The sequence below is a fragment of the Chiloscyllium plagiosum genome, unplaced genomic scaffold (assembly GCF_037043375.1).
Source record: "Chiloscyllium plagiosum isolate Xiang-an unplaced genomic scaffold, Cpla_swu_hap1 HiC_scaffold_43, whole genome shotgun sequence".
NCBI lineage: Eukaryota > Metazoa > Chordata > Chondrichthyes > Orectolobiformes > Hemiscylliidae > Chiloscyllium > Chiloscyllium plagiosum.
In genome coordinates, this window is record NW_028270181.1 from 33,057,000 (window position 1) to 33,083,283 (window position 26,284).

The window sequence follows — 26,284 nt, forward strand, 5'->3', positions numbered from 1 at the left end:
TCCGCAATCTTATTTGTCCTTCCAAAATGGACAACCTCACACTTGGCAGGGTTGAACTCCATCTGCCATTCCTCAGCCCAGCTTTGCATCATATCTAAGTCCCTTTGCAGCCGACAACAGCCCTTCTCACTATCCACAACTCCACCAATCTTCGTATCATCTGCAAATTTACTGACCCACCCTTCGACTCCCTCTTCCAAGTCATTAATAAAAATTACAAACAGCAGAGGACCCAGAACTGATCCCTGCGGAACTCCACTTGTAACTGGGCTCCAGGCTGAATATTTACATCTACCACCACTCTCTGACTTCGACTGGTTAGCCAACTCTCTATCCAACTGGCCAAATTTCCCTCTATCCCATGCCTCCTGACTTTCCGCATAAGCCTACCATGGGGAACCTTATCAAATGCCTTACTAAAATCCATGTATACTACATCCACTGCTCTACCCTCATCCACATGCTTGGTCACCTCCTCAAAGAATTCAATAAGACTTGTAAGGCAAGACCTACCCTTCACAAATCTGTGCTGGCTGTCCCTAATCAAGCAGTGTCTTTCCAGATACTCATAAATCCTATCCCTCAGTACCCTTTCCATTACTTTGCCTACCACCGAAGTAAGACTAACTGGCCTGTAATTCCCGGGGTTATCCCTATTCCCTTTTTTGAACAGGGGCACAACATTCGCCACTCTCCAGTCCCCTGGTACCACCCCTGTTGACAGTGAAGACGAAAAGATCATTGCCAACAGTTCTGCAATTTCCTCTCTTGCTTCCCACATAATCCTAGGATATATCCCGTCAGGCCCGGGGGACTTGTCTATCCTCAAGTTATCCTTCCTAACAAGTATCTCCTCTAGCTTACCAGTCCATTTCACACTCTCCTCTTCAACAATACGGTCCCTCTCGTTTGTAAATACTGAAGAAAAGTATTCATTCAAGACCTCTCCTATCTCTTCCGACTCAATACACAGTCTCCCACTACTGTCCTTGATCGGACCTACCCTCGTTCTCGTCATTCTCATGTTTCTCACATACGCATAAAATGCCTTGGGGTTATCCTTGATCCTATCCGCCAAAGATTTTTCATGCCCTCTCTTAGCTGTCCTAATCCCTTTCTTCAGCTCCCTTCTGGCAATCCTGTATCCCTCCAATGCTCTGTCTGAACCTTGTTTTCTCAACCTTATGTAAGCCTCCTTCTTCCTCTTTACAAGACATTCAACCTCCCTCGTCAACCAAGGTTCTCTCACACGACCATCTCTTTCCTGCCTGACAGGTACATACATATCAAGGACACATTGCATCTGTTCCTTGAAAAAGTTCCACATTTCCACGACATCCTTCCCTGACAGCCTATGCTCTCAACTTATGCTCCTCAGATCCTGTCTTACAAGGATCTTTCCAAGTTATTTGCAAACACAATATATTTAGTCCCTGCACTGAATTCAGGGACTTGCCAGTCTGCGGATCCAACAATCTGCTCCATAACACTTCCCCAGTGATTATAACTTTCCAGAGTTTCTCCCTCCCTTTCACATCTATTTAACATCAGTTCATCTGAAATCTCTTTTCATTTGTAATTCCCAGACTCATTTTCTATAGGATTAATCCATACTTTGTTTTCAAATATTACAGAAACTCTAACTATCTGCTTTTAAATTTCTAGCTAGATTTCTCTTGTAATCTAATATTTCCTTCTTTATTAATCTTTTAATCATTCTTTGCTGTTCTTTCCTTGTAGCTCAAGACAGAGATACTTAGAAGAATGGTGATCAAACCATTGACAGAATCTCTGATTAGGAGGTTTAAAACTAGCAGAAGGGAGGTGTTAAGTGTCAGTGAGAGGCCGGGAAGTCCTGCTCCTGATGCAGGAGGGAAGAGAAACAGCAACATGGCAGCAGCAGGTGGAAGAGAGTACAGAGCTGGAGGAGATCCCACCTAGTCCCTCTTGATTTTGAGAAGAAATGAGGGAGAGCTCTAACTGTTTATCTCTCCAAGTATGTTGCCAGACCCACTGAATTTCCCCAACACTTTGTTTTTGAGATTTCCAGAATCTGTGGTATTTTACATTTGTGTAATGAATTTTAAAAAAACATATTCATTTTATGGGATGTGAGCATCGCTGGCTGGCCAACATTTATTACTCATCCCGAGTTGCCCTTGAGAAGGTGGGGGTGAGCTGCCTTCTTGAACCCCTGCAGTTCACCTGCTGTGGGTTGACTCACAATGCCGTTAGGGAGGAATTCAAGGATGTTTTCCTGGCAAAAGTAAAGGAAAGGCAATATATTTCCAAATCTGGATGGTGAGTGACTTGGAGGGGAATTTGAAGGTGGTGGTGTTCCCATATATCTGTTGCTCTTGTCCTTCTAGGTGGAAGTCATCGTGCTTTTGGAAGATGCTATCTGAGGATGTTTGGTGAATTTATGCTCTGCATCTTAATGATAGTACATACTGCTGCTACTGAACGTCAGTGGTGGAGGGAGTGGATGCTTGTTGGTACAATGCCAATCAAGCGGACTGCTTTGTCTTGAATGGTGTCAGGCTTCTTGAGTGTTATTACATTCACCCAGGCAAGTGGGGAGTATTCCATCAAGGCTTGTGCCTTGTAGATGGTCAACAGGCTTTCAGGAATCAGAATGTGAGTTACTTTTCACAGTATTCTTAGCCTCTGAACTGCTCTTGTAGTCACTGCATTTATGTGGTGTGTCCATAGATAAATATATATAAATACATATATAATAATCAAATAAATTTATTCAGACTTCTCTCTGCCTCGGGAAGGCAACCAACATCATCAAAGACATCATCAAATCTCTTCCAACCTCTTCCATTGGCAGAAGATACAAAAGCTTAAACACACATACCAACAGCTCCAATAACAGTTTTATTCCGACTGTTATTAGACTTCTGGATGTCTCAAACTGTAAATTTAATGTTGATCTAGTTCTTTGTGCGGACTAATATACTGGCAGGGAGATTTGCTAAAGCTTCTTGGGAGGATTTAAACTAGTAAGGTGGGGGTGGTGGGAATTAGGGAGATCTTGAGGACTGGTACAGTTGAGAAAAGAAGAGAGTCAAACATTTAGGGCAGGCAGGGACAAAGCAGAACTGATAAATTTAACTGCATTTACTTCAATGCAAGAGGCCTAACAGGGAAGGCAGATGAACTAAGGTCATGGTTTGGAAAATGGGACTGGGATATCATAGCAGTTACAGAAATGTGGCTCGGGTGGACAGGACAGGCAGCTAAATGTCCCAGGATACAAATGTTATAGGAAGGATAGAAAGGGAGGCAAGAAAGGAGGGGGAGTGGTGTTTTTGATAACAGACAGCATTACAGCTGTACTTAGGGAGGATATTCCCGGAAATACATCCAGAGAAGTTATTTGGGTGGAATTAAGAAATAAGAATGGGATGATCACCTTATTGGGATTGTATTTTACACCTCCTAATAGTCAGCAGGAAATTGTGAAACAAATTTGTAAGGAGATTTCAGTTATGTGTAAGAATAATAGGGTGATTATGGTAGGGGATTTTAACTTTCCAAACGTAGACTACGAAGGCCATACTGTTAAGGGTTTCGATGGAGAGGAATTTGTTAAATGTGGACGCGAAAATTTTCTGATTCAGTCTGTGGATGTACCTACTAGAGAAGGTGCAAAACTTGGCCTACTGTTGGGAAATAAGGCAGGACAGGTGACTGAGATGTCAGTGGGAGAGCACTTTGGGGCCAGCAACCATAATTCTATTAGTTTTAAAATAGTGATGAGAAAGGATAGACCAGATCTAACAGTTGAAGTTCTAAATTGGAGGAAGGCTAATTTTGACGTATTAGGCAAGAACCTTCAACAGCTGATTGGGGGCAGATGTTTTCAGGTAAAGGGCTGCCTGTAAAATGGGAACCCTTCAGAAATGAGATAACAAGAGTCCAGAGACAGTATGACCTGTTATGGTCAAAGGAAAGGCTGGTGGGTATAGGGAATGCTGGATCACGAGAGAAATTGAGGGTTTGGTTAAGAAAAAGAAGGAAGCATATGTCAGGTGTAGACAGGATAGATCGATTGATTTAAACAATCCTTAGATAGGCACATGGATGATTTTGGGATAGTGTAGGGGGACGAACTCAGAATAGTTCACAGATCAGTGCAACATCGAGGGCCGAAGGGCCTGATTTGCGCTGTATTGTTCTATGTTCTAATCCTTAGAAGAGTATAAAGGCAGTAGGAGTATACTTTAGAGGGAAATCAGGAGGGCAAAAAGGGGGCATGAGATAGCTTTGGCAAATAGGGTTAAGGAGAATCCAAAGGGTTTTTATAAATACATTAAGGATCTCTATCCTCAAGATGTCCCTGATTCCCACCACCCCCACCTTACTAGTTTAAATCCTCCCAAGCAGCTTTAGCAAATCTCCCTGCCGGTATATTAGTCCGCTGCTCAAAGATCAGCAAGGCAAGCTTTGTGTGGAGCCGCAGGAGATTGGGGAGATGCTAAATGAGTATTTTGTATCAGTATTTACTGTGGAGAAGTACATGGAAGAAAGAGAATGTGGGGAAATAGATGGTGACATCTTGAAAAATGTCCATATTTCAGAGGAGGAAGTGCTGGATGTCTTGAAATGCATAAAGGTGGATAAATCCCTAGGACCTGATCAGGTGTACACTAGAACTCTGTGGGAAGCTAGGGAAGTGATTGCTGGGCTCTTTGCTGAGATATTTGTATCATCGATAGTCACAAGTGAGGTGCTGGAAGACTGGAGGTTGGGTAACGTGGTGCCACTGTTTAAGAAGGGTGGTAAGGAGAAGCTAGGGAACTATGGACTGGTGAGCCTGATGTCGGTGGTGGGCAGGTTGTGGAGGGAATCCTGAGGGACAGGATTTACACATATTTGGAAAGGCAAGGACTGATTATGGATAGTCAACATGGCTTTGTACATGGGAAATCATGTCTCATGAATTTGAGTTTTTTGAAAAAGTACTGAAGAGAAATGATGACAGCAGAGTGGTGGATGTGATCTATATGGACTTCAGTTAAGGCATTTGACTTGGTTTCCCATGGAAGACTGGTTAGCAAGGTTAGATCTCATGGAATACAGGGAGAACTCGCCATTTGGATACAGAACTGGCTCAAAGGTAGAAGACAGAGGGTGGTGGTGGTGGAAGCCTGTGGAATGAACAGGACATTGGTTAGGCCGCTTTTGGAATATTGCGTGCAATTCTGGTCTCTTTCTTATTGGAAGGATTATGTGAAACTTGAAAGGGTTCAGAAAAGATTTACAAGGATGTTGCCAGGGTTGGAGGTTTTGAGCTATAGGGAAAGGTTGAATAGGCTGGGGCTGTTTTCCCTGGAGCGTTGGAGGCTGAGGGTTGAACTTCTAGAGATTTATAAAATCATGAGGTGCATGGATAGGATAAATAGACAAAGTCTTTTCCTGGGGGGGGGGGAGTCCACAGCTAGAGGGCACAGGTTTAGGGTCAGAGGGGAAAGATTTAAATGGGACCTAAGAGGCAGCTTTTTCACACAGAGGGTGGTGTGTGTATGGAATAAGCTGACATAGGAAGTGGTGGAGGCTAGTACAACTGCAACACTTAAAAGGCACCTGGATGGGTATACGAATAGGAAGGATTTAGATTGATATGGGCCAAGTGCTGGAAAATGGGACTAGATTAGGCTGGGATATCTGGTCGGCATGGACGAGTCGGACTGAAAGGTCTGCTTCCCTGCTGTACATCGTGATGACTATCTATCTATGACCTTCTCTGAAGCTGTCATATTGTTTTCTTTGCTGTGTTCTATTAGCCAAATGCAATTTGTGTGATATGATCTGTCTGTACTGTACTCAAAACAAACTTTTCACTGTGATAAAAACAAATTAAATCAAATCAAAAATTGTTTGCAGATTGCCCACAGCAATTATCAATCAGCAGGATAAATCCAGTTTCTCTCCCATGCCTCACCAATGCTCATTTTGCTATGGACTAGGCAAGACGACTCAAAACATTCTTGAGCAGTCAACCCAGACCATAACTTTGCCATTTGTTTCGGTAAGAATACAGTGAAAGTTACATGGAGTAAGGTAGCTAGGTTGAGTACTATATTTTATAACAGACAAAAGATTTATTCACAAAGTTACACAATTAAACACAAAGAACAGAATAAAGAACCCCTTATAGAACTCAGTCTATCCAGACTAAATTATGCTGTTTAGAATATACACAACAGTCCCAATAAGCAAACCCCCTTAAAGACCAGTAAAAGAAAATGGAACAGATGCTTACAGGTTGAAGTTAGAAGGGCATAAGGAGAGAGAGGGTTTCTACACAGCTTACTGTTGAACTCCCAACTAGTTCTGGACTAAACAGCTAGAAAGCTGACCATTCCCCTTTCATTATACAGGTCACTTCTAAAACATGACCGCTTTGGCCTGAAGACTCATTTGTTTACATATAAACGAAAGGTCTTTCAACACCTTTTAATCTCTGTACCAAACCAGTCTAATCGGAACAGGGAGCATTTACAACCCCTCTGCAAAAAATCAAGATCACAATATCCTTGAGAAAAAGAACAGCTTTTAGAAAAAAGGGACCATCTTTACTACACCTCTCCTTAAAAAAAACAATCAATACAAAAGATGGCTTCATTTTAAAACCCTTCAAAAACACGGTTAGTAGTCTAAACACACATGCAAACGTGCATAACTACATGCAAATTCAGGCCGTGGCACACCCGCCACCGAATGCCTCCGTATCTCATTCGACCCTCGATAATGTACCGGCAATCATGTTTTCGTGGCTTGCCACATGCACAATTGTCAAATTGAACGGCTGTAACAATAATCTCCATCAATACGGTCTGGCATTGATGTCCTTAAAGGGTTATGATCAGTATATATGATTATCACAGATGCATTGCTGGTAATATAAACAGTGAAATGTTGCAACGCCAACATAAGCTTAAAGTCTCTTTTTCCACCATTGAATATTTCTGTAGGTGAATATTCATCTTCCTGGATAAAAATCCAACAGGTCTTTCTATTTCCTCATCATCCTCCTGCAGGAGCACTGTGCCGACATGCACATCACTGGCATTGATAGCCACCTTGAAAGGCTTTGTGTAATCCGGTGTGATTAATACTGGGGCAGGGGTTAATACAGTTTTTCGGCTGTCAAATGCCTTTTGACAGTCTGCTGTCCACTGAAACTTCTTGCCCTTTTTTAACAATTCAGTGAGTGGAGCAGCCACACTGCTAAAGTTCAGCACAAATCTTCGGTAAAATCCTCTCAATCCCAGGGACCGTAGTACTGCTTTTTTCATTGGCGATGTGGGAGATTCCCCAATTACTTTAGTTTTCACAACCTTGTGTCGTACAGGCCAGTAAAAATGTCTTTGTATTTTAGCGTGTTTTTTCCTGATGCCTAAATGACCTCCAAGTGGTAGTTCATGTGCCACTCGCAGCACCTCCTTTCTATACCCTACTGGCAAAACAACTTGATGAATCTTTGCCCATTTCTCATCTGCTTGAGTGTGTGATGGTCTCCATTTCCTCATTAAGACATAATGCATTCACTTTCTTTCTCTGCAAACGCCTTTTAATATAACTATTGTAAGTTCTCATCTTTCTACTGTAACTCGATCTGCTTAGCAGAGCTAAAGATACTTGCATGTTTAACTATTTGCTCCTCTGTTCCAAAATATCTGATCAAAAAAAGTCTTGGATAAAGCTATGTCAGCTTTCTTATCTGTGCCTTTTAATTCCTCCTGTTTCAACTTATGCCTCTGTGATTTTGTGATCACACAATCAGGGAAAATTCCTTCATTTCTCCAGTTGCCTGCATCTCCACTGGCTTTTCAACTAGAATAGGCAGCATGCCTACTGGTGAATCAGCTATATCATTTGCAAGGACAAACTGTATTCCTGGAGCTGAGAGTTTGTCCAATACTCCTATCACAAATTCTTCACTCTTCTCTGGACTCTCTAGCCTCATTTTACATAATTGAGCACTTTTTGTCTCACCTTGAATTCCTGTTGCCAGTACCTTTCTGGCAATAGTCCCTCAGGAGTACATATCTCCTCATCCTTCAGCATTACAGACTGAGAGGATCCTGTGTCCCTTAATATTGTATCCTCTTTACTGCTACTCCTGGCCTATGTGAATAAACTTTACCCTAGCATGTATATTTTTTAAGCTGATCTGGCACTTCCTCCTTAATCACTCTGAGGCGGTTGTCTAACTTCCCTTGTGCTTTTTGTTACTAGTCCAACAACTCTCCCAGGCATGTCTCATTTTCCTACATCTAGCTTTTTCCTAGCTCACCAACACTGTGATTTCATGTGGCCCTCTTTATTACAATGAAAACACCAGAGCTTTTTAACTTATTTGTCCCCCTCAAGGGTTTCTTTTTCACCCTGTGGTAAGTTATCCTTATGATCTTCACTGAGATCTATCTTTCCCTTTCCATGTGAGGATTTCTCTTTGCCCCAATTCCTATCCCCCATGGACTGAAATTGATTCTGGAAGCCAAACCGTGTTTTATGGAGCAGCTCATAATCATCAGCCACTTCAGCTGCTAACCTTGCTGTTTTAACTCTCTGCTCTTTCACATGAGCTCACACTACTTCAGGCAGTGAATTTTTGAATTCCTCCAAAATAAATACCTCCCTAAGGCCATCATAGGTTTGCTCGATTTTTAAAGCTCTTATCCATCAACAAAAATTACTTTGTTTGATCCTTTAGTGGAATCAAGAGTTATGGAGATAAGGCAGAAACAGGATACTGATTGAGGATGATCAGCCATGATCATAATGAATGGTGGTGCAGGCTCAAAGGGCAGAATGGCCTACTCCTGCACCTATTGTCTATTGTCTTTCAAACTCAATATAGGTTTGACCAAGGTTCCTCCTTAGATTCCTGAAACATTGTCTACAGGCTTTTGGAACAAGCCCATATGCACTTTAAATGGCGATATTCACTTCCTCATACTCCCCAGATACCTCCTCTGATCGTGATGCAAATACCTGACCAGCCCTACCTACAAGTTTCGTTTGAATCAACAAAACCCACATTGCCACTGGCCATTGCATTTGTTTAGCCACCTTTTCAAATGAGATGAAAAAGTCTTCCACATCCTTTGCATCAAATTTAGGCAATGCTTGAACATACTTAAACAGTTTCTCACTAGGCTTCTGATTACCATCCTCACTCTCTTCCTCAAGCAGCCTACCCTCAGCATTTATCTCCAGCCTTTTAAGCTGACTTTCCTTTTTAAGTGGACAGAAGTGGATACTGCAGATGCTGGAGATTAGAGTCAAGATTAGAGTGGTGCTGGAAAATCACAGCAGGTCAGGCAGCATCCGAGGAGCAGGAAAAATCGATGTTTCAGGCAAAAGCAAGAGAAGCAAGAGAATTCATCTTGAATTCTCTTGCTCCTCAGATGCTGCCTGACCTGCTGTGCTTTCCCAGCACCACTCTAATCTTTCCTTTTTAAGTGTAATTTTATGAAATTCACACACTTTCTTTTTCTTCCTCTGCTCTCTCTTTGTCCCTCTCTTCTGCTTTTAATTGTAACTCAAACTGTTTCATTTCTGCTGCCCTTTCCTTATATCTTGCCTCTAATTCGAGCTGCTTCATTTGCAATTGAATTCTTGCCATCACTATAGATTCTGATGGTTTCTCCAGCAAGGTTAAATGCTGAGCTACTGCTGTAATTATCTCTACTTTCCTCACAGAGGCAGGCAGTTCCAATTCCAGCTCCTCTGCTAATTCCTGCAGCCTGGTCTTCCAAAGTCACCCCATCCACCTGCAGAAAACTTTTGGTGACTGAAAGAGCCATTACTACCAAACCAACACCTGAAATAAAGACACTAGTACCTACCAATCACTGTTTAAAACCTACAAAGAGCCCCACTCTGTAATGGACTAGGGCAGACCTCTCAAAACATTCTTGAACGGTCAACCCAGATTTGTTTCGGTAAGTGTACAGTGAAAGTTACACGGAGTAAGTTAGCTAGGTTGACTACCAAGGTTTAAAACATACACAAAAAAAATTATTCACAAAATTACACAATGAAACACAAAGAACAGAATAAAGAACTCCGCCAGAATTCAATCTAGACTTAATTATGCAGTTCTGAATATATTCAATAAGCAAACCCCCTTGAAGACCAGTAAAAAAATGGAACCGATGCTTACAGGTTGAAGTTAGAAGGGCAGAAGGAGAGAGAGAGCTTCTACGCAGCTCACTGTTGAACTCCCACAGTGTGTGCGGCACGGTGGCACAGTGGTTAGCACTGCTGCCTCACAGCGCCAGAGACCCGGGTTCAATTCCCGACTCAGGCGACTGACTGTGTGGAGTTTGCACATTCTCCCTGTGTCTGCGTGGGTTTCCTCCGGGTGCTCCGGTTTCCTCCCACAGTCCAAAAGATGTGCAGGTCAGGTGAATTGGCCATGCTAAATTGCCCGTAGTGTTAGGTAAGAAGGGGTAAATGTAGGGGTAAATGTAGGGGTATGGGTGGGTTGCGCTTCGGCGGGCCAGTGTGGACTTGTTGGGCCGAAGGGCCTGTTTCCATACTGTAAGTAATCTAATCCAATCTAATTTGGCCAATCGAGTCCACACCACCCCTCCAAAGACCATCACACCTAGACCCAACCTTCTACCCTATCCCTGTGACCCTGCATTTCCCATGGCTAATCCATCAATTCTGCACAACCCTGACACTATGGTCAATTTAGCATGACTAATCTACCCTAATCTACACATCACCAGGTAAGAGTCTTAAAAAAGATCCCATAAAATACTGTGGGTTACAACAAGTCAGGAGTGATATCAAGTTCTAGCACATCATTATCATAACAGGGAGATTTCAAAGATGTGAGAATTTTTTTTGCCAGAAACGAAAAGTAGATATGTGATATAGCGTTTTACTTTGAAACCAAAATTCTTATTTACCTGATGTAATGCCCTCAATGGTTAGACAAGTAATTATAAATGGAGCAGGAAAATCGACATTTCGGGGAAAAGCCCTTCCTGACGAAGGGCTTTTGCACGAAATGTCAATTTTCCTGCTCCTTGGAAGCTGCCTGACCTGCTGTGCTTTTCCAGCACCACTCTAATCCAGACTCGGGTTTCCAGCATCTGCAGTCCTCGTTTTTACCAAGTAATTATAAATGTGCTGTTATCATGCTGTTAAGTAACACTGTTCATGATGTACTCATTAAAAGACCAGATTGATGAAAGTCTCGAATGCTCAAAGTTCATTGTGTCCAGATTTGTGGATAGCATAATCAGAATCACCCCCATACCCCACCCACCAACACACACACACCCTCCATAAGGCAAGGGATGATGAATGGTAGCTCTGAGGATCAGAGGGACCTCATTGTGAATGTACACTGGTACCTTGAGATATCAGAATAGATTGAAAAAGTGGTTAAAGAGGCATGTGGGGTACTTGCCTTCATTACCAAAGACATTGAGTTTAAGAGATGAGTTTAACATTAAGCCGGAACTGTTCAAAACATTGGCTAGGCCTTGGCTAGATGTGTGAAGTTCTGAAATTAGCATTATAGGCCGGACATGATGGCATTGGAGAGGGTGCAGAGGAGATTACCAGGAAGTTGTTTGGGCAGGACAGCTTTAGTAATGAAGAGATTGAATGGACTAGAAGCAGAGGAGATTGGGAGAGGACAATTGAGATGCATAAAATTATGAGGGCATAAATAGGATAGATAGGAAGAAACATTTCCCCTTGATGGAGGGATCAATGACCGGGGTTCACAGATTTAAGGTAAGGGGCAGAAGGTTTCGAAGAGATGTGAGGAAAAACATTTTCATCCAGAGAGTGATACGATGTATTTAGATGTGTACTTGCAATGCCAAGGCATACAAGGCTATGGCAAAAGTGAGGACTGCAGATGCTGGAATTCAGAGTCTAGATTAAGTGGTGCTGGAAAAGCACAGCAGGTCAGGTAGCATCTGAGGATCAGGAAAATTGATGTTTCAGGCAAAAGGACCAGTGCTAGATGTGGGATTAGAATAGGTAGTTAGGTTGTTGTTTTCGGCTGGCATGAATGCAATAGGCTGAAGGGCCTTTATTCTTTATTCTGTACTGTACAATGCATGACTCTTAAGGGCGATTTGATTTATACAGCCTCCTACTCAGAGAAGCAGTTGGATACCATGAACCACAGACTACAGGTGGAAATTGTGGAATTTTCAAAAATAGGTGAAGTACAATTGTTATTTTAATGCTATTATAACTGTGACATGAAGAATGTCCCGGTTAAGCCCCATGACTTCATCAGTCACAGGTTTGAGCTATAGGAAGATGTTAAATAGACTATGGCTGTTTTCCCTGGAGCATCAGTGGCTGAGGGGTGATCTTATAGAGGTTTATAAAATCATGAGGGGCATGGATAGGTCTTTTCCCTGGGTTGGAAGAGTCCAGAACTAGAGGGCAGGAGTTAGGGTGAGAGGGAAAAGATTTAAAAGGGACCTAAGTGGCAACTTTTTCATGCAAAGGATAGTGCGGATATGGAATGAGCTGTCAGAGGAAGTGGTGGAGGCTGGTACAATTACAGCATTTAAAAGGCATCTGGATGGGTATATGAATAGGAAGGGTTTGGAGGGATATGGGCCAAGTGCTGGCAAATGCAACTAGATTAATTTAGGATAGCTGGTTGGCATTGACAAGTTAGATTGAAGGTCTGTTCCGTCATAGAAATGCACAGCACAGAAACAGACCTTTTGGTCCAAGTCGTCCATCCCAACTACATGAACTTAGGGCTTGGATTGGTGCCTGGGAGTATGACATTCTTGCGATCACAGAGACTTGGTTGAAGGAAGGGCATGATTGACAACTAAATGTTGCAGGATATAAATGCTTCAGAAAGGACAGTGAGGGAAGTAAAAGGGGGGGGGGGGTGGAGTTGTATTGCTGGTATCACTGCTGTGATAAAGGAGGACACTATGGAGGGCTTGAGCAGTGAGGCATTATGGATGGAGCTGAGAAATATGAAGGGTGCAGTTTGGGGCTGTATTACAAGCCTCCCAACAGTGAGTGTGAGGTAGAGGGGCAAATAGGTAAACAGATTATGGAAAGATGTAGAGGCAACAGGGTGGTGGTGATGGGAGACCTTAATTTTCCCAACTTTGACTGGGAAACATGTAGCATCAGAGGTCCGGATGGGGCAGAATTTGTAAGGAGCATCTGGGAAGGTTTTCTAGAGCAGTATGTCAATAGTCCAACAAGGGAAGGGGCCATATTGGCCTGGTGTTGGGGAATGAGCCAGGCCAGATGGTAAAAGTTGCAGTGGGGGATTTCTTTGGGAATAGTGACCACAATTCTGTAAGTTTTAGAATACTCATAGACAAAAATGAGGGTGGTCCTCAGGGACGAGCACTAAACTGGGCCAAGGCAAAATTAGGCAGGAGCTGGGAAATGTGGATTGGACACAGCTATTTGAAGGAAAGTCCACATTTGATATGTGAGAGGCTTTCAAAGATAGGTTGAAGGTAGTGCAGGATAGGCATGTCCCTTTGAAAACAGGGGAGAGGAAAGGCAAGATTCGTGAACCATTGATGACAGGAGAAATCGTGCGACTAGCCAAAAGGAAAAGGGAAATGTACATAAGTTCCAGGAAACTAACAACAGAACAGGCCTTGGAGGAGTATCGGGAGAGTAGGACCAGTCTTAAAAGGAATCAAGTGGGCTAAAGGGGTCATGAAATAACTTTAGCAAGCAGAATTAAGGAGAATCCTATGGCCTTTTATTCTTATGTAAGAAGTAAGAGGGTAAACAGAGAATGGATCGGTCCACTAAAGGATAATGAAGGAAAGTTGTGTGTCGAACCTGAGAAAATGGGCGAGACTCTCAATGATTACTTTGCATCAGTGTTCACTGAGGAATGGGAGGTGATGAATGCTGAGATTAGACATAGACGTTTGTTTACTCTGGATCACGTTGACTTAAGGAGGGAAGATGTGTTGGGTAGGCTAAAGGATATTAAGGTGGACAAATCCCAGGACTGGATGAGATCTATCCCAGGTTGCTGAGGGAGGCGAGAGAGGAAATAGCTGGGGCCCGGACAGATATCTTTGTAGCATCTTTAAACATTGGAGGGCTGGAGGGTTGCTCATGTTGTCCCCCTGTAAAAGAAGGGTAAAAGGGATAGTCCAGGTAACTATAGACCAGTGAGCCTGACGTCAGTGGTGGGAAAGTTGCTGGAGAAGGTACTGAGGAATAGGATCTATTTATATGTAGAAAAGAATGGGCTTATCAGTGATAGGCAACATGGTTTTGTGCGGGGTAGATCGTGCCTTCTTCGAGGAAGTAACCAAGTTGTTGGATGAAGGAAGGGCTGTTGATGTCATATACATGGACTTTAATAAGGCATTTGATAAGGTTCCCCATGGTAAACTGATGGAGAAAGTGAAGTCACATGGTGTGCAGGGTGTTCTAGCTCGGTGGATAAAGAACTGGTTGAGCGTGGGCGGCACGGTGGCACAGTGGTTAGCACTGCTGCCTCACAGCGCCAGAAACCCGGGTTCAATTCCCGACTCAGGCGACTGACTGTGTGGAGTTTGCACGTTCTCCCCATGTCTGCGTGGGTTTCCTCCGGGTGCTCCGGTTTCCTCCCACAGTCCAAAGATGTGCAGGTTAGGTGAATTGGCCATGCTAAATTGCCCTTAGTGTTAGGTAATAAGGGATAAATGTAGGGGTATGGGTGGGTTTCGCTTCGGCGGGTCGGTGTGGACTTGTTGGGCCGAAGGGCCTGTTTCCACACTGTAAGTAATCTAATCTAACAAGAGACAGAGAGTAGTAGTTGAAGGAAGTTTCTCAAAATGGAGAATGGAGTGATGTTCCACAGAGATCAGTGCTGGGGCCACTGTTGTTTGTGATATACATAAATGATCTGGAAGAGGACATTGTTGGTCTGATCAGTAAGTTTGCAGATGACACGAAGATTGGTGGAGTAACAGAAACCATAGGGGACTGTCAAAGAATACAGGAGAGTATAGGTAGACTGGAGAGTTGGGTGGAGAAGTGGCAAATGGAGTTCAGATGCATTTTGCGAAGTCTAGTTCTAGAGCGAACTATACTGTAAATGGAAGAGCTTTGGGAAAAGTTGATGACCAGAGAGATTTGGGAGTTCAGGTTCATTGTACCCTGAAAGTGGCTGTACAGGTGGATAGAGCAGTCAAGAAGGCATATGGTGTGCTTGTCTTCACTGGTTGGGGTATTGAGTATAAGAGGTGGTAGATCATGTTAAAATTGTACAAGACTTTGGTTCGGCTGCATTTGCCACATTACCAAAAGGATATGGACGCTCGGGAGAGGCTGCAGAGGTTTATGAGGATGTTGCCTGGTATGGAAGATACTAGCCATTAAGAGAGGTTGAGTAGGTTAGGATTGCTTTCATTAGAAAAAAGGAGATTGAGGGGGGACTTGATTGAGGTCTACAAAATCATGAAGGGTATAGACAGGGTAGATAGAGCCTTTCCCAGGGTGAGGGATTCAATAACGAGAAGTCACGTGATCAAGGTGACAGGTGAAAAGTTTAAGGGGTAAATACGTGGCAAGTAAATGCCTGGAATGCATTGCCATAGAGCCATAGTAGAGGCAGGCTCAATAGATTCAGTTAAGGTGCATCTGGACAGATGCATGGGTAAGTGGGGAGCAGAGGAAAACAGATGCTTAGGAATTGGGAGATAGGTTTAGACAGTGAATTTGGATCGGCTCAGGTTTGGAGGGCCGAAGGGCTTGTTCCTGGGCTGTAAATTTTCTTTGTTTTTTATATCCTAAATAAATGCAGTCGCAAACTGCCCCTCCCACCCCCTCCCCAACCCGCGCTCTCACCTCCTTCAACACCTGGGGCAGCAGTTTGCCACTGATCTCCCCCCAGCGTAGTTTCTGCAGGTTCGGGAGCTGGCCCACAATCAGTAGCGGTCAGTTCGGTGGCTCGATTTAATCACCAACATGGGCAATCGATTCTGTTTTATATAATATCCAGAATGAAAGAGACTTTCACCAGGCATTTAAAATGAACTTTAATCTGTTTATTAAAAAAAAACTTATTCTTAAGCAAGTAGCAAATATTAGTTAATATCTAAGTTATAATCTGAAAGTAGAACTATATCCCATTCATTATTGATACATTCGTACAGCACAAAGATTTTTGCAGAGATAATATTGCTTTTTTTCGAAAAAAGGCCACAGAAAAAAAAAATCTGTTGGCCAGGGAGTGCAAACACAGGATAGGAATGCGATGACTTTTCAAGATATCCACAAAATTGAATTGCTGCAAGTGGAAACTTGAAAAATTTTCAGTTCAGACTGGAACCAAGTTGGATCTAAGTTTTTACAAAATGGCTTGTTTTGTATTTAGCATTTATAAGGTACTCAGAAATACAGATATTTGGAAACTATCAAGTTTCCAAAAACTTCCACTGAGTGAAGATGACAGAAACTTACAATTTCTGGGGTTTCTTTCTTACTGATCATCTTCATCTATGATAACAGAAGTTAAGTCCAGAAATGCTATGAAGCAACAACCTGCACAAGAGCTCTCATTTCATTTTTCAAACCACATTTTCCATGAATTAGCATCATAAACCTCATCTCTTAAAGTACAAAACATTTTGTTGTTTTTTTTTCTCCAATTTCATTTAACTTAACATGAACAGCGGGCAGATCACTGCTCATATTAAACTATTAGCATCATTTCCACGAAGTGCCCAAACAGTTCCACATAGAGTCAGAGATGTACAGCACAGAAACAGACCCTTCGGTCTGACTCATCCATGCTGACCAGACATCCTAAATTAATCTGGGGAGAAAGTGGGGTCTGCAGATGCTGGAGATCAAAGCTGAAACTTTATTGCTGGAACAGCACAGCAGGTCAGGCAGCATCCAGGGAACAGGAGATTCGACGTTTCGGGCACAGGCCCTTCTTCAGGATTAATTAATCTAGTCACCTTTGCCAGCACTTGGCCCATATCCCTCTAAACCCTTCCTATTCATATATTCATCCAGATGCCTTTTAAATGTTGCAGTTGTACCAGCCTCCACCACTTCTTCTGGCAGCTCATTCCACACATGGACTTTGCATTAAAAAGTTGCCCCTTAGGTCTTTTTAAAATCTTTCCCCTCTCACAGTAATCCTATGCCCTCTAGTTCTGGACTCCCCCAACCCAGGGAAAAGATCTTGCCTATTCACCTTATCCTCATGATTTTATAAATCTTTATAAGGTCACCCCTCAGCCTCTGACGCTCCAAGAGAAAGCAGTCCCAGCCTATTCAGCCTCTCCCTGTATTTTCCAGATTTTCACAGAGGCCATAAGTATAAATTTATTTGCAAATATCTTTCTGTTATTGATAACCACTTACAATTGGAAACAGTAAATTAGGATTGCACAAATGGTCTTCCAATTCTGATATACTGTTATGACTAGTGCGAGGAGTGCGTTGGAAGCTAAGCAAAGTCAAGCACTTCGTGAGCCATACCAAAGTCTTATTCAATCACTAAAAGTCATCACTTTGTTTCTCTTTATTACCATTAAATATTACCATTTCACCAGGCTTTTCAAGATACTCAAAAATAACACATTTACTATGGGGAAACTTATTCTTCAAACAAGTAACAATCTGGTTATCAACTTTATTACTATGTGAAATAAATTAAATTTCCCTTATCCGGAAAGGAACACACATTCTGAAAGATAGGATTTACATACATTTGGAGAGGTAAGGATGTTTAGGGATAGTTCAGCATGGTTTTGTGCCAGGAAAGTTGTGTCTCACAAACTTGATTGAGTTTTTTAGTGAATTTACCAGAAAGATTGATGAAGACAGAGCGATAGATGTTGTTTGCTTAGACTTTCGTAAAGCCTTTGACAAAGTTTCACAATGGCAGACTAATTATTAAATTTAGATCACATGGGATTCAGGGTGAGTTTGCCAATTGGTTACAAAATTGGCTTTAAGGTCTGAGACAGAGGTTGGTCATGGAAAATTGTTTTTTGGGCAGGAATCCTGTGACCAATGTGTTCCACAGGGATCAGTACTAGGGGTCCACCTTTATTTATCTTTTATATAAATGAGTTGGATGAGAATATAGAAGGCATGGTTATTAAGTTTTCAGATTACATCAAAATTGATGGTATGGGGATAGTGAAGAAGATTATCTAAAATTACAAAAAGACATCTTGATTCATTGGGTTACTGGGCTGAGGAGTGGCAAATGGAGTTTAATTTGGAAAAATGTGAGGTAGTTTGGTAATGCAAACAAGGACAGGATTTATGCAATTAATGGTAGGGGCCTGGATGGTATTGTAGAACAGGGAGACATAGCAGTTCAGGGACTTAATACTTTGAAATTTTGTCACAATTAGATAGTGTGGTTAAAAAGGCGTTTAGCAGTCTTCCTTCATTGTTCATACTTTTGGGTATTGGAGTTGGAATGTTGCATTGAGGTTGTATAGGACATGGATGAGGCCTGTTCTGGAGTACTGTATGCAATTCTGTTCACCCTGTTATAGGAAGGATATTATTAAACTGAAGAGGGGTCAGAAAAGATTTACCAGGTTGTTGCTGGGACTTTTTTCACTGCAGCATTGGAGGTTCAGGGGTGATCTTATTAGGGTTTATTATTAGGGTTTATAAAATCACGAAGGGCATAGATAAGACAAATGACCAGGTCTTTGCCTTTGTGGGAGAGTTCAAAACTAGGGGCGAGGAGTGAAAGATTTAAAAAGGAGATGAAGGGCAACATTTTTACACAGAGAGTGGTCCATGTGTCAAATAAACTGCCAGTGAAAGTAATGGATGCACGTACAGTTACAATGTTACAAGACATTTGGATAAGTTCATGAATAGCAAAGGTTTGGGGTGGGGGATATGCGCCAATTGCAGGCAGATGGGACTAGTTTAGTTTGAGAACATGATCGGCGTGGACAGTTCGGACCGAAGGGTCTGTTTCCATGCTGTATGTCTCATATACAGAGAGGATGAAATATGCAAATCTGCAGAACAATTATGAGTGGAAAAATAGGGAAAACGTTGTGGATTGAGAGTCCAAACTAAAAAGGAAAATGAAAGCCAAGATGATATGCAACAAACACACAACTAGCATAAAGGGTTCTTGCCTTTATTAGTCAAGGCATTGAATATGAAATCATGATGGATCTGTACATGATAACAGTTAGGCTGTGATTGGAATACTGTGCACAGTTTTGGTCACCAGACTATAGGAAGCATGTGTTTGCACTGGAGAGGGTGCACTGGAGATACACTAGAAACCCCACCTGGGCTGGAGCATTTCAACAAGAGGAGAGACTACATAGACATCATGGGGTCTCCGAGCAGAGGAGACTGAGGGGATACCTAATTGAAGTCTAAAATTATAAGGGGCATTGTTCTGGTAAGTAGGTAAATGTATTATTCCTCAGTAGATGGGGCAATAATCGGGGGCACAGATTTAAAGTAAGGAGCAGGAGGTTTCGAGGGGATTTCAGGAAAATATTTTCATCCAAAGGCTGGGATGAATCTGGAACCTACTGCCTGAAATGATGATAGTGGCAGGAACCGTTACACCGTTTAAGTAGTATTAGATGAACATTTGAAATTCAATAACAAAAAAGTCTATGGGCCAAATGCTGGGAAATGGAATTTCTAATAAATAGGTGCTTGACTGGCAAAGACACAATGGGCCAAAGGGCCTTCTTCTGTGTTGTAAAACTCTATGTCTCTGGAGAGAAATGAAATAGAAGAGAGGGAAAACATTTAACTGAGAAACAGATGTCAGAAAGAGAATTCAAGTGCATGTATTGACAAATTATGGATGAGTAACAGAATCAGTCAACCAAAATTAATAGCAAATATTCCTCATGTTAACACAAATTTTATTGTATAATCAAAACTAAAGAAATTTATAAAAATTCTGACATATAAATTTACAAAAATTTAATAACACCAAAATAGCATTTGAATCTTTGCTGCAGCAATAAACCAGCTTTTACAGTTTCTTAAAATGAATCTGTAATCTGTTCAGTACAATATCATATCGACCCATTACACATACCCCAGTCTGTACACTACCAACACATGCATAAGATTTGTATGGATCCCAATCTGAGGCAGAACTATTGTGTGATCCTCACAATCCTCTGACCTCTGAACAATGAATAAATGAATCAATCAATCCTCTGATCCTCTCATGGATATCACCAAACAGTGACGATCAGAATGTCTTGTGATCCTGAGGTATTCTCCCACACTCTGAACACAACAACATTGGTTGACAAGACATCTGAAAGTTAGAGAACAGAAACTGTGGCATGAAGATTATTATACACATTCACCTGATACTGCAGAACTGATGGATAAAGGAAATGGCAAGTGTTCATTGTATGTGGTTGTGAATGGGTTGGGAATAGAGAAAAGCATAGCTAAAGAGCAGAAGATATTTAGAGGATCTGAGGAGTGGGTGAAGTGAGAGAATTGGAAATGGAAGGCTGGTCACAGGAACTAGAAATGGAAGGAAGGAAGAAATGGAAGTAGAGGGTAGAGTTGTGCAGGGAGTGGAAAGGAGGGGAAGGATGGCGAACTGGATGTGGAAGAGAAGGGTGAAGATGGAGTGAAACTGGATCCAACAAAGACTTCACAGATCATCTTTGGACATTGAGCATTATTTGGAGGAGAGAAGGATTGAGAGAGCTGATTTTGACCTCAATCCGAAATGCCTCAAGACATTAAGTATTTTCAGCTGAGAGCGTGGGAATGATGTAGCTACATCCCAGGCTGACTTAGCTGTCATTGATGAGAAACCAATGGAAGTCCAAAGTAATTTTTAATACTGGTGAAAATGTAAAGCAGAGGAGAAATGTCACAGTATAAAGTAGTGCAAAGGTCACAGAAAACGTAAAGTTCACAGCTGATTGGTCTCTCAAATCACAAGCACAGCCAGCTGATGATAAGAGAACAAGGACAGGGATGGACTAAACAGATATTTAATGAGTAAACGGTTAATTGAGAGCAGACAGGAAAGATGAGTTGAAGATGCGATGAGATCAGACATGATCATTTTGAATGGTGGAGCAGGATCGAAGGGCTGAATTGTCTACTCCTGCTCCCAGTGCTGATAATCCTTAAAGACAGTAATTAACCTACTAAAATCTAATGTAAAGTATTGGCAAGTGAGTAGATTGGATCCTGTGCAATTATGATTTGAGCAGGAGTCAAAGGGAAATGGAATTCATCTGGAGATATAATTTTATTTTGAATGTATTACAAGGTTCAGTTTGGCAAAATTATACACCTACTAAACAAAGGAGAGATCCACTGACAGGTATACAGTCCTGGATAGATCATCTCTGGAATATTTTGAATGGTGCTGGCCAACAGATTTTCAGAAAGACACTCTTGGCTTTGGAGGAAGTGTAGAGTAACTGAATGATACTGCAACTGCTAATTATGAAGAGAGAATCTTCAAAGTGGAATTCTATTGCCAGGAATTTAGACCTTTCAGGGTGATTTAAGCAGTTATTCAGATATTAAGGAAAACAGATAAAAGTGGACAAACTACTTCCACTAGCTGGGGAATCTATAATCCTAAAAATTAGTGCCAGATATTTCAGCAGTAAAATTAGGAAATACTTTTCCACACAGAGGGGAATAAATTTGGATTCTCTTCTGTAAATACCAAACAACATTGGATTAATTGCTCGTATTAAACTGGGACTAATAGTTTTATTATCCAGATATATTAACAAATAAGGGGCAAGGTTGGGTATATGGACTCAGGTCATAGAGCAGCTCTGATTTCACTGAGTAGCTGAACAAGATCAAGGGACTAGATGGCTTTCTCCTATTCCTATGTCCCTTTTAACATAATAGCAGTCTAATAGATACAGATTAAACATTTTAGTTTCAATTCTAGAATAATGTGGACAATGTCTGCTTAAATCAGAGACAAAAAGCTGTTCAGATCAGTACTGGGTACTTAATTGAAGTGAATCTACCCTTCCCTGCTAAACCGCTTGTCAGTTGAGTATCAGTTAGCATTTGTGCAATATATCTCTGTCAGTGTTGCTGACCAGCAATGTTTTCTTTAGCAGTTTTAACGTCGACTTAGAGCACAAGTATGAAACAATGAGCCTTGGAATAAGTTACAAAGTGTGATTCTAATCTGTCTGTGGATCAATCAATTATATTATTCTTATAAACTTTATAAACTTGTTCGAACAGATGACTCTGAGTTTTAATTCCCAAAGGCAGGAAAAGGGTGAAAAGACAAATGTATTGTCCTCATTATCACTTCATTCTTGGTGCATCAATAGACATTTTATGTTCACATTGGGCTCACTCACAAAAATTCTACCCATGTTTTCAAGCCAGAGCAACTGGACATATATCCTCCTTTGATGGGGTTTGCAAGAGCAGGGAGACAGATAATGGAGGTTGTGAAGCAAGAGGTCATGTGTCCACTAAGGCCTCTGCCAGACCATATTAAAAGATCATTACATTCTCTGTAATTTAATGTTCACAAATCAGAATGTGGACAACATTTTCCAAAAGCCAATTTCAAGTGGGATCACTAACCCGCACACATTCCCAGTATCCTCAACTCCCACACATTCCAAACCCACTCCCTCTCACATACTCCTGGGACTTGTTTCTATCAGGTGTTCCTGGTACCCCCTCCTCCCACAGGTTCCCATGTGTACTCCGTCCCACATGTGTCTAGGACCTAGCTCACACACTTTCTAGGAACCCCATTTTAAGGCCATACATTCCTGGGACCCCCTCACTCCCTCATTACAGATCAGTACAAGGTAATTTCAACAGCCAATTGCAAATCCAGCATCTCAAAACTGTGACCAAATTAGTCATAGATACTGGAGGCAGGAAGTTTTCAACACTTGCCACAGGCTTCCTTTGAAATCATTTTAATGGCTAGCAGAGGCCTGTGTGGAAGAAGATAAATCAAACAGATCAGGTTAAACTGACGCATTTCTATCCTCGTAAATATCAATCTATGGATAAAGGCTTTGCTGAGCTAGCAATCAGGAATTTGATTAATTCATCGCTACTTGGTTCTCACAGTAAATGGACTGAAAATTCCTTTTATGTTGCATCCAACCTAAACAGATGGTTGATAACATATTTTACATCAGTCATTGTTCTGAATAAAACCACTCAGTTTGACAGAGAGGGTGTGCTGCTTGCTGGCCATGTTCCTGAATTGTGCAAATAACAACATGCTTTGGTCCAGACATCACTCACTAGAATGGGTAGGGTAGACTCTTCCTCCATGAAGCTCCCTTCTATTGTTTTCTATAACGCAGTCCTGCTTCTTGAGCCAATGCCTCCACGAATAAGAGGTGGGATGGGGAGCGGTAAATGGTGACCTGATACAGAAAGAAACATAGATTCTCCACTTTTCTTTTTCACATAGCTCCGATCAGTGTATAGTCCCTTTCTATTTTCTTACCCACCTGCCACCACCACCCCAAAACCTACCTATCCATCTTCCCACCTATCCCTAAGCCTCTCTTAATTGCGCTCTACAGCTAGTGACCTGCTGTGGCTGTGATTAGATTAGATTCCCTACAGTGTGGAAACAGGCCCTTCAGCCCAATAAGTCCACACCAACCATCCGAAAGGTAACCCACCCAGACCCATTTAAGGTGAACCGTTTAAGGACAGCCATAGGTGATATGGTTATTGAAAATCAGGAAATGACAGCTTTATTAAATATCAGTCTCTGCAGTGGAGGATGGGAAGAAAATACCAGAGATATAAGCAGTACTAAAAATAAACCAAAGTGACGATCTAATTAAATCTAATAGAAGTTATGAAATGATTTTAGAGAAACTGAAGAGGCTAAAGATAGACAACTTTCCCTCACTCCATGTTGTCCACCCCAGGGTCGCAAAGTCTCTGAGATAGGTATAGCTGCTACAGTCATGATCAATGATTATCATAACATTCTCTTGATCCAGTAATTGGCAATCTTCCAAACCAAGTGACGGGTGACCTTCCCTTTATTGAAGAAAAGGACAAGTGAGGAATTGATCAATTTTTTAATCTAATGCAGTCACGTTTTTATACATTGGTCTGAGGGGCAGAGTGACAAAACAGTTGGACAAATGTGAGCCATTGAGGGAAGGCCAATATGATTTTGTATAGAGTAAGTCATGTCTACTGAAGCTGGTTAAATGGTTTGAGCCAATAATTAGCTTGGTGGATAAGGCAGTGTCTCAGATTTGCTTGTTTCAACTTTCAGAAGTCACTTAAAAAGGTTCTGATAACATTTAAGAAGTGAGAGCACAAGGAATTGAAGGCAACTTATTGACATGGATTGGCAGTTGATTAGAAGGTAGGAAACAACTAGTAGGAAAATATGACTGATGAGATTCTACAGGGATCTGTAATGGGATCATTATGCTTATGTTTATAAACAACTTGGGTGGAGGAATAGAAAGTCACATTTCCAAGTTCATTGATAAGTTAGATGTCACAGTGGAATATATAAATAAGTGTTGCAAGAAAATACTAATCATTAAAGTGAGTGGATAAAACTGACGAATGGAGTTCAAATTGGAAAAGTGTGAAATCATCCAACCTGGACTTCTAAAAGATAATATTTGCTAAGTAGTGAGACCTGAGAACAGTGAAGGAGCAGAGGGATTTGAGGATCCAAGAACAGCACTCGCTAATAATTAGCAGACAAATTCAAAACATATAAAAGGTGAATTGAATGTTAACTCATATTTCAAGAGGATTGGAATTTAAAAGAGTGAAAGTCAGATCACAACTATGTAAATTTCTCATTAGATCCTTACTGTAGCACTGTATTCAGCTGTCAGCCCTGCATCTCGGAAGTAAATGACATTCTTCTTGAATGGATGTAGCACCAATTCACCAGAAAGTGACCAGAAATAAAGGGATTACGTTTTATGGACCAGGTTGCATAGACTAGGCTTGAATTCTCTTGTATATAAAGGATAAATGATATTCAGATGGAGTTGTTGAAGATGAATCAAGGAGATGAAAGGGTGGATACAGAAGACTATTTTTTTCTAGTGGGAATATCCAAAGCAAGCCTAAAGTTGGAGCTTGTTGCTCAGGATGATGTCAGAAAGAATGTCTTCATAAGTAGTTCAGCAGAAATATAGAACCCCGCCTCAGCTGTAATCTAATTCAGGTTCAGGCAGCTCATTGGCCATTCCTGTTGCCATGTTCCTAACCGTTCTAACCATGTCCTACCCAGTGACGTCTGCTCCTCCACCTTCTCTTCAGCTTCAATTAGTGACCCACTGTGGCTGTGATGTTGCAACATTTCGAGGTGAGAGGAGCTGGAACTATTCAAATTCAGTTCAGTCACTCCGGTGGAATTGGAATCTGGAATAAACAATGGCAATCCAATTAAGTTAATCAAATAGCTAAAATATTTATTTACAGGTCACTCAGTGACCCTCAATCTTCTTTGTTTGATGCTCTCTCAGAGGTTTCTCAGCCTCCGAGCCCTTGCTGTAACAGATACTCATACTCATATCAACTTGCATTTCCATAGCAGTTACAACAGTGAAGAAACTGTGAACCAGAAGGCGGGGTTAACAAGGAAGAGAATGAGGATGGGACAAGATAATGGTTGAAGAGGAGACAGGAATCAGAGAAATGATGAATGATAATTTTCAGACAGGGAAGGCTGTCTTAGAGTTCTCCAGGAGTTTGGTGTTTAAATCCTTGCTGTTCTTCTATATATATAAAATATATTGGGTACATTTGCAGATAAAATAGATCTTGGAAAAGTTGTGAACTGTGAAAAGGATAGAATAGAAGGATATTCTATAGAAGGTTAAAAGGATATAAGTAAGATGATGGAATGGGCAGGCAAGTTTGGTGTAAAAAAGTGACGTAACTCATTTTGGTAGGAATGTTCTTAATAAAGGTAATACAAAATAAAAGTAATATAAAATAAAGGAAAACACTAAGGTGGCTACAAAACTAAGTGACTTGGCCATATATCTGCATTAATAATTGAAAATGTCAAGACATGTTTAAAAAGTGATGAATGAAGCATACAGAATCCTTGGCTTTATTAATATAGGCACATAATTTGACAGGAAGGGAAGTTGCATCAAACTTTGTATAAATTGCTAGTTTGACCTTAGCTGGAGTAATGATTTCAGGTCTAGGTGCTGCACTTTACCAAGTCATTAGAGAGAGTGCAGAACAGATCCAAAAGGATACAGGGATGAAGAAATTTTGTTGCAATGTTAGGTTG

At 41.4% G+C, this 26,284-nt stretch overlaps 1 protein-coding gene and 1 long non-coding RNA gene across 3 annotated transcripts in view; one reads left to right on the plus strand and one right to left on the minus strand.

The window, feature by feature from the left end:
* The window catches only part of LOC148137463 (uncharacterized), a 33,106-nt gene that overhangs the window by 3,829 nt on the left and 2,993 nt on the right, over positions 1-26,284 (plus strand). The window lies entirely within an intron of this gene.
* The window catches only part of LOC122541738 (primary cilium assembly protein FAM149B1-like), a 204,747-nt gene continuing 196,234 nt past the window's right edge, over positions 17,772-26,284 (minus strand). For both annotated transcript variants that reach the window (XM_043678630.2, XM_043678629.2), the window contains 2 exons: positions 25,264-25,398; positions 17,772-23,402 (listed from right to left, as the gene is read on the minus strand). In XM_043678630.2, coding sequence (XP_043534565.1) covers positions 23,329-23,402; positions 25,264-25,398 — 209 coding nt within the window. In that variant the 3' untranslated portion in view covers positions 17,772-23,328. The remainder of the gene's footprint in view (positions 23,403-25,263; positions 25,399-26,284) is intronic.